The sequence below is a fragment of the Penaeus monodon genome, chromosome 7 (assembly GCF_015228065.2).
Source record: "Penaeus monodon isolate SGIC_2016 chromosome 7, NSTDA_Pmon_1, whole genome shotgun sequence".
In the NCBI taxonomy this organism is placed as follows: domain Eukaryota; kingdom Metazoa; phylum Arthropoda; class Malacostraca; order Decapoda; family Penaeidae; genus Penaeus; species Penaeus monodon.
This window is the reverse complement of record NC_051392.1, coordinates 36,972,637-36,982,636: the sequence shown is the minus strand read 5'-3', so window position 1 is coordinate 36,982,636 and position 10,000 is coordinate 36,972,637. Positions and strand designations below refer to the sequence as shown.

Below are 10,000 nucleotides of genomic sequence, written 5' to 3'. Positions count from 1 at the left end.
TGCTGACTTTTTAATCCATGCAACCAGATGACATGGCAATCACATCATGAAAAAATTTTGTTTGAGGGGCAGGTGACATGAACACAGCATTATGGGAAAATCTGGCTGTGGGCTTGGGTGACGTGAACTTGCCATCATGAGCATTTCAGCTTTGGCCAGGGTGACGAGAAAGATTCACCACGAGTGCACAAACCTCTTGGTGGATGATCAGACTCAACTGGCATTTAGAAAGACGTTTTGAATTATTCCCATCAATAAACAAATGTAGAATGTATTGTCTCTGAGAAATGACTGAAAGAGTGCCAGCTCCAGGGAGGATGTTATTTCCATGCTCAGCATCCCTATTCCTGACCACCGTGACTGACAGCACAGGTTGCATTACAGAAAATTGTATATTATGAAAAAAAAAAAAGGACAAATAGCAAAATGTTATTTCTTATTCTGAGTAATGGATTTGGCCTACATAGAGAAATGATATGGTGTCTGTGCAGTCTATTACCAAATATGGACATTGCAAAATGGCAAAAAAACTAAAGGGGAGGCATAAAGTCTTGTCACCACACACAAGTATTCAAGTGTGCCCAGCCTACAGGCCACACATCCATCAGAGCAGCTCCTTGCATAAGCCTAATGCCTGTATTTTGGGCCATGTGATTGCCATGAAGCAGCTGAATCCAATGGGTTAAAAAGTCCATGGTAAATATTCAAAATACCTTCATATAACCAATCACAACGATATTGGTACCTATAGATTCCACTCACTCCTCTGTTACCCAAATATATAGAAATTATACTACGGAAACTCCACCAATAGTGACAGTCTTGGCCCCAATAGAAGGGGAGGGTTAATGGTTAATGGTTAGAAGAAATAAATGTGCTAGACATCAAAGGTCATATAGCACTATGGTAAAGTATTGTGGCAAGAAGGATGGAAATTAATTAACAATTAGGATAAGATGTTAGATGTCTAAAGTTGTAACACTGTAGGATAGAATGGTAATGAAAAGGGTATAGAGATTAAGCAAAGTAAGGATTTGTAAAACTGTTAAAGGTATAGGGTGATCAGATTAAAAGGAGAGTATATGTCTGAGGGAGGGAGAGTAATACTATATGAGGAAAACTGCAAAAGAGCTATTATGAAACAATCCAAGGGTAATACAGGTAGAAATGGTAGTTGTAGAAGTAGGAGAAGAATCCAGAGAATGAGATAAGGGAACAGGGGAAGATGGTGAAGTATCAGGAAGAATGTCAGGAGGGGAGGGATCTGCAGAAGGACATTATTGTGACATCAGGGAGCCATGTGTGCATCCAAGTGAGAGTGGTAAGGATAATGAGGAAGAAAGAGGGAATGGTAATGTACATGGAGAAGTAGATAGAGTATTTTTTGGGAGAGTGGGAGGAAGAGGGGTAGGGGGAATTTGAGGAGGAGGAGGATGGATATCAACAAATACTCTTTCTGGAGGGGAGTTAGGTGGGGAGGTCTGAAAAAGAAATGATTTCTTATCTGGAGAAGAGGGAAGAGATGTCCAAAGAGCAGAGGGAGAGGTGGGTCAAAGAAAGGATGTGTTAGGAGAAGATGAGGTGGAATATTTAGATTATCTGGTGTGACAGATAGCATGAGGAGGAGGAGTAGGCATCAGGGAAATAGTAGAGATTAGAGTATCTGTACTTAGACTGGAAAAGGAATTTGACTGGGGGAAAGAGGGAGTAGGTATAGGATGTTTTGGGGTAGAGGAAAGAGATATTGGGGAGATGCCAAGACTTCTTGAGAAGGCAGGAGGGGAGCAGAGCGAAGTAGTTTTCAAATAGGTAGAAAAAGAAAAACATCGTCTGCATGCTTCTTGTCTGGCCTCACACAGAGTGAGGCCTAGTTTGAATCTGAGAAATGCTACTTAAGACTCCAGCTTGTAGGCAGGGCAGCTCCTATAAAATACATTATGGGAGCCACCAGAATTGGTACACATGCATGACTAAGCAGAGCAATTTGACCAGGTTGGGCACATAGAGGACAGCAGGCTGTGGAACGAGTGTTTGGCTGAGGGCCAAAATGCCATTTCTGACAGTAACAGGGAAGAGGTCAATATGGTCAGACAGGGCATGACACTCCACCAATGTAAACTTCATGTGGGAGGGCATGTGTATGGAAGCTAATCTTGGTAATATTGGACTAACTTTGGCCTCTGGGAGGAATAGTGTAGCACTGGACTTCTACCACATCAGAGTCAATAAGAAATATGAGCAAGTCATTTTCACAGTCTGACCAGTCCTTGTCATAGGACAATCAGTCAGGGAGACGCAAATAGTTCCGGTACAAGTATTATGGGAGGAGTGAGGTTGGGCAGGAAAAGTTGTGCCTGTGAGGTCAGTGAGGGTAAATAGTGCACAAGCTTGGGACTCAGATGTAACTGTGACAAGGTGTGAATGATCCAAATGTGTGGGGCTGTAAGGGAATCACAAAGAATCAATCCACTTAGCTGGACCAGAATGTGTAGTGAAAAGGTTTGCAGAGGTGGAAGCAGTAAGACAAGGGCAGGAGGAAGATGGGGTGCTATGGAGAAAGCTAGTACTATTGGGAGGACAATAAAGATGAGGAGTAGTAATAAGGAGGCTGGGGGTAGACAATGAATAAGACTGTGCAGTAGGATATGGAGTAGAGGATGTTGGGAGAGAGGAACAGGTACATCTGAAGGTTGAGTAATGATCTGGGTGGATGATCAGAATGGATAGAGTCAACAGCAAAAAACAAGTATCAGTGGTCAGAGCTGTGGTCTGTGGAGAGGCAGGGTTGGAAAACCAATGAAATCAAATTTAGACAGGCTAGTTCATGAAGGGGCAAGCCTCAATGCCCCTAATAATGGTAAAAAAATTATTATTGCTCTTGCTGAGCCTAAAATAAATGGGGAAAAGAAACAGTCTACCCCTCAGGTCCCCATGTGAGGTAAGAGCTAGGCAATTAACCAAGGAAGTATTGTACCCATGGCTTCCAGAGGCCATTCATGACAGGCACAAAGCCAGCCTTTGATCCTTTCAGCACAACTCTCACACCTTAGGAAGTGAACAGAAGGGGTGAAGAAGAGTAGGAAAATGAAAGGGGGAGAAGAAAAGACCGTACAAAATTAGTTGAGGCAAGGGCTGAGGTCCATGGGATGATCCCCTACATTGGCGCCAATCTCCGTCTCTAAGCACCCCCATGACAACAACGAGCAAGGGATTAGGGAGTAGGATGGAGACGTCGCTGAGGAAAAAGATACTAGATCCCCCGAGAAACTCTGTAGAGTGAACATCAACTATCGAGTGCAGTGAAATCTAAACCCTTATTTAATGGACTCTGATCCCAATTTGGATCCAGGAGAAGATCCTGAATCAGTCCAGTATATGGATCATGATAACCAAACAAAAAGAACAAGAGAAGAAATAGAAAGTGATAAAGAAGAAAACCCACTCTCAAAACAACCGAAAAACAAAGAAGCCGGATGGAAAACACCGGCAGAACCCCAACCAACAACAAGTAACAACTTAACAAATATGGAGGTAGGAAAAGACAACTTTGTAGTACTCATTCATTTAAAAGATGGATCTGCAAATACAAACTTCAACAACCCATTAAAATTAACTAACGCAATCAATAAATCAGAGTTCCAGAAATACATAATTGAGGACTCATTAAGAGTATTAGGGGCAGGAAAAGCCCTCAGATTTGAAATCAGAGATATAAAAAAAATAAGACCATTAAATGAAATAAACAAACTTGGAGAATGGGAAATAGTTTGTAAGCAACCAACTTCAAACAAATATACAAACTGTTCCTACGGAACAATATTCCCTGTAGAAACTGACCTCAACATAGAAAATATCAAAGAAAAAATAAGAACTTTAGGATATGAACCTAATGAAATTACTGAAATAATAAGATTAAAAAGACAAAATAACGACAAAAAAAGTGAAGAAAAGTGGGTACCCACCAAATCCCTAAGAATAACTTTTAGAGGCACATTACCCAAAAGAGTAGCCATTGGTCATACAAGCTACCAAGTGAGGCAGTACACTTTCCCAATATTAAAATGTTACAATTGTTTAAGGTACGGTCATGGGACCGTAACTTGCAAAAACAAAAAAAGATGTAATAATTGTAGCCAATATGGACATAATTATAAAGATTGCCAGAATACCTCTCACTGTTTTTATTGTGACGAGAATCATTCACCAAACACACAAGAATGCAAAGTGCATAAATTAGCACAAGAAATAAACAAAGAAAACATAACACCAAATAACTTAGAGATAAAAAAACAGTTGCAACAACTAAAACCAATAACAAAAAACATAAGAAGTGAAACACAACAACCAAATACAATTACACAAACAAACAACACACAAGAAGTTCATGTAACCATAACACCTCAGCCTACAGAAGATAACAGAGCACAAACATATGCACATAAATTAACAGAACCACAAAGCCTCACCTTAGGACAAAGAACCCCAAACAAAACAAATAACCAAACTCCAAACATAAAGAAGACAAGAACTCCAAACATCACACAACAAACTACACATTTAGATGTAAATGAACATACACAAGATGAAAATGAAAATTCCAATATAAACAACAAACAAAAAGACACACTAAATTCACCAGTTACATGGTCACTACCAACCCCATTAACCTATAAAGATACCACAAACGATAACAATGAAAAAAATGTAGAGGACTTTTCTTGGATAAAATTAGCTACAAATATATTCAAAATAATAGCAAAAATAATAAACAATTTAAACTCGGATAAACCAATAATTCAAAACATAACGGATGTCTTAAACGAAATTAGCAACATGCTAAAGGAAATATGAAAAACTTTATATTGTGGAACGCAAGATCTGTGTTAAACAAGAAAACTAACTTAAATTATTTAATTTATAAAGAAAATCCAAACTTAATAGCCATAACAGAAACATGGTTAAAAGAAAAAGATAAATTTACTCTAAATAATTACACAATAATCAGAAAAGACCGAGTAAACCAAGTAGGAGGAGGCTTAGCCATATGTATAAAAAACAATTTACAGTTTAAAGAAATAAATCTAAGAGAAATATATAGGGACAAATTAGAAACCCTAGGAATAAAAGTTAACTAGAAAAGGAAATGGCTAAATATAATAATAATATATAACCCATGCAATGTTATAAAAACAGAAGAACTCCAATATTACTCAGATCAAATCACAGACCCAAAACCAATAATGGGAGACTTTAATGCCCATCATCCTTACTGGAACGAAAACATAAGCAATAGACAAATTAATACAACAGGCAAAAACATAATAAAATGGATCAGTCAAAACAATTTAATAATGCTAACCCCAAAAAATCAAATAACTAGAATAGACCCTAAAACAGCCAAAGAATCAACCATAGACCTAGTATTTGGTTCTCCAACCCTAAGTCACATCCAACTAAAAACAACATCTCATTTAGATAGTGATCATTTACCAATAATAATAAACGATGATTCATACAGAAAAAAAGTGGCAATATACAAAAGAAGGGTGGAGGGATATTCAACAAGATTTAAACAGCATAGAAATAGGAAATCTAACTTCACTCAAAGAAATTTCAGAGACTATAAAAAATACGGCCCTAAAATATTTTAAATTAGAAACACGAATATACAAAGATAAACCAAATAAACCATGGTGGAATAAAGAATGCAATGATACTATAAAAGAAAAAAACAAAGCCTATAACAAATGGAGGAAAAAGCCAACATTAATAAATCAAATAGAATATAAGAGACAATTAGCAAAAGCTAGACTTATAATAACACAAACAAAAAGGGAATCATGGGAAAAGTTTTGTGCAACATTAAATTTTAAAACATCACCAAAAATAATTTGGAATTTCCTAAAGAAATTAACAGGAAAAATAACAACAATGGAATATCCATTAATTGAAAACGATCTACCAATAACAGAAATTGCACAAAAATTAGATAAATTCAAAAAAGAATATATGGAAACAGTTAGTAAAAACCCAAAAAAACTTATGTCAGACTTAGAAAAAGAAAGATTATTTAACTTAAAGAACACTAATGAAATAAATAAAGAAATAACCCTCTTGGAATTAAAAACAGCAATCAATAATGCCAAAAACAATAAAGCATACGGACCAGATGAAATGACATATGAATTTTATAAGAATGTCCCAAATAATATATTAGAGGCAATCCTAACCAATATCAATTCACACTGGATCATCGGAGAATACCCAGAATCACTAAAAAATGCCATAATAAACCCCATACTAAAACCGGGTAAAAACCCTTCAGAATCAAACTCTTACAGATTCATTAGCAGAATCTCATGCATTGGCAAGATATTTGAAAATATAATAACCAAAAGATTAATATGGTGGCTAGAACACAATAATAAGCTAGATGTAGACCTAACCGGCTTTAGACCAAATAAAAATACCACTGATGCACTACATACAATTGATAGTCACATAAACAAAGCATTCATAGATAAAAAATATATAATTGTAGCATGCATTGATTTAGAAAAAGCTTTCGACACAGTCAATCATGAAGCACTACTAATAAAAATGTCAAAACTAGGCATCACGGGAATACCCGTAAAATGGCTGTATAACCTACTAGAAAAAAGAACATTCCAAATAAAAATTGGAAATCAAACCTCCGAAAAAGGAACAATAAAAAGTGGTGTACCTCAAGGCTCACCAATAAGCCCAACTTTATTTAATATAATGCTAAATGATCTAAAATTATCAAAAGAAATTGAAAAGATTATATATGCAGATGATATAACCCTATTAGCAAGTAATAAAAACTTAACAGAAGCCTCAAACAAAATGGAAAGAGAACTACAAAAGTTAAAAGAATGGGCCAATCACTGGGACCTGAAAATAAACTTTACAAAAAGTAAACTAATGTGTTTTTCAAATAAAAAGATAAACCAACTACCAAAAATAAGAATAGATAACATAGAAATCAAATACACTCAAAGTCATAAAATTTTAGGTCTAACTTTAGACGCCCCCAAACTAAAATGGAAAAAACATTTAGAAAACTTAAAAGTAGATATCTTAAATAGAATAAACATAATGAAAAAACTAACTTCACTAAATTGGGGAGCAAATAGAGAAACTCTATTAAAGTTTTATAAAATATACATAAAGCCAAAAATTTAATATGGGTTAACAATTTATGGAGCAGCAAAAGAATCTGATCTAAAAAAACTTGAAACACTACAAAACCAAATATTAAGACTGGCAACAGGATGTTTTAGAACAACACCAATCATAGCTCTTCAAGCATTGACAAACATCCCATCTTTATCACAAAGAATAAAAGAACTTGAATGCATTCAACTAGCAAAAATTCTAAATAAGCCAAATACAACGCCAGTAAAACAACAAATAACAAAATGCATAAATGAATATAATCCTCAAAGAGATAAAAGATCACTGGTATACAGAGCTACGAAAACAAAAATAAACCTAAATATAAACATAAATCCAAATGAAATACCAAACATATCCCCAATACCACCTTGGTACGATATTTCAGAAAATATACAAATAGAATTTATGAACAACATACAAAAGATACTCCTCAAATAATATCCAAAAACAATTCCAGGAATTAATAAATATCAATTATAAAGACTTTAACAGAATCTTCACTGATGGTTCAAAAATAAAAGAACCAGACTCAACTTCAGCAGCTATATACATCCAAAACAAAAATATAACAACCATTTGGAAATTGCCTCCTAAAATAGAAATCACCCACGCAGAATTATTTGCCATAAAACAAGGACTAAAGTATGTAATAAATAATAAACTGACAAAAACAATAATACTAACTGACCCACAGTCATCACTACAATTAATAAAAAACCCTAAACCACTAAATTATAAACAAATCACATATGAAATACAAAAACAAATACACTTTCTCTCAACACGAAAACAAGAGATTAAGATACAGTGGATTCCATCACACAAAAACATTAAGGGAAATGAAATTGTCGATCTAGCGGCAAAGAAGGCCCATGAAATAAATAATCCCATGTCTATACCACCAGATCCAAATTATATCATAAAAGAAACTAAGAAAAAAAATAACAAACAATGGGAATCAAACTTAAAAAGAATCCTAAGTACAAAAAATTATCTCATCAAAGACAACACAGAAAAACCATGGACTAGAGCAAAGTATAGAAAACTAGACACATGCATCACAAGACTCATAACCAAACACACAAGACTGAAACAACATCTTTACAGAATGAAAATGGATAATGACCCTTTCTGCAGATGGTGCAAGAACCAAGAAGAGACAATAGAACACATGTTGTTATACTGCCCAAGATTCAACTCCCATAGAACAAAATTAAAAGATGCATTAAGACGAGTAAAAATTAATGATATTGACATTAATCTTCTGATTACAGGTGCAGATCAACCATCTAAAATAAAGTACTACATATTAAGACACAAAGATCTTCCTACAAACAACTAAATTATCTGAGATAATTTAAGAAACAAGAAGCCTAGAAAAAGAAGATCCAGGGGATATAGACAATCAGTCGTCTAAAACACTATAACAAGAAAGAAGAAGAAGATTAGGGAGTAGCAGTAGAGAGAATGTCACTGAGTCTATCCCACACTCTTTTCTGCAGTTTGCACATGGTGGATTCTATGTTGTCCAGCATGGGGGTTGGGGGGCAGCAGTCACCCATGGGGGGTCGCAAGGAGTACAGCTCCCTGCATTTGACTATATGCACAATTTTTATATATTTGGGTAGTAGAGGGTGAGAGGAATCCATCAATGCCAATGTCGTCCGATCGGTTACGCAAAAGTATTCCGAATATTTACCGTCAGTCCAGCTTTGAAAGTCACGATTTTAAGGCTTACAAATCTATATAGCCTTCTCGATTTCAAGTCTTCTATTTTTGACACCGTCGTTATACTTAACCCGTTTTAGACTCATAGTTCCCTGAGGGAGCTTCTTCCACACGACGCCACTAACATACATTCTCGGAGATGGAAATGTCTTACTTTCCCTAAATCTTGTTTCTTTTGCTCTTCTTTCTGTTGTTTCTGTTTGAAGGTTTTAATCTGTTTCATATGATATTTATTATTATTATTTATTCTTTTTTGTAGGATTTTAGACTTCTCATGTCTATATTCCCTATTTTTTTTCAGAATCCACTAATTATTCTTCTTCTTTCTTTTTTATAGTGTTTAAACTGAATCCACTAATTCTCTTCTTCTTCTTCTTTCTTCTTTTATAGGGTTTTAGACTCTTGTATAGTCTATATCCCCTGGATCTAAAAAATTGTGAACATTGCGTATGTTGTCAACGCTTACTCTACTAAACTTCCTCCGATGGACTAAGGAAATGGCCATAGTCAAAAGAGGATGTTTATGCTACTAACATTTGTTTCTTGTCTGTGATGAAATGTGTTAATTTTATTTTTGCGTTTTGAGCAAATTGCGTTCATCAATTCATTTCTATGACATGTATTAATCTATTCCACTTTTGTTGACATATGTATTTTGTTTTTCCTGTGTTGATATATATGAATATGTACGTTTTTACCATCACATTAATTCCTTTTGCGCTGATGTCACTCTCTCTCTCTCTCTCTCTCTCTCTCTCTCTCTCTCTCTCTCTCTCTCTCTCTATATATATATATATATATATATATATATATATATATATATATATTGTGTGTGTGTGTGTGTGTGTGTGTGTGTGTGTGTGTGTGTGTGTGTGTGTGTGTGTGTGTGTATGTGTGTGTGTCTGCGTGTGTGTGTGTGTGTGTGTGTGTGTGTGTGTGTGTGTGGTGTGTGTGTGTGTGTGTTATATATATATATATATATATATATATATATATATATATATATATATATATGCATACATATATATGTATGTATATATGTGTATATATATATATATATATATATATATAT

General features: G+C 35.0%; 1 protein-coding gene across 2 annotated transcripts in view; it reads right to left on the bottom strand.

The window, feature by feature from the left end:
* LOC119575235 (LYR motif-containing protein 2-like) overlaps positions 1-9,447 on the bottom strand; it is a 13,040-nt gene extending 3,593 nt beyond the window's left edge. The window contains exon 1 of one of the 2 annotated variants that reach the window (XM_037922740.1): positions 9,395-9,447. In XM_037922740.1, the coding sequence (XP_037778668.1) occupies positions 9,395-9,433 (39 nt within the window). In that variant the 5' untranslated portion in view covers positions 9,434-9,447. The other variant, XM_037922739.1, reaches the window with a different exon arrangement.
* Positions 9,448-10,000: the final 553 nt, after the last annotated feature.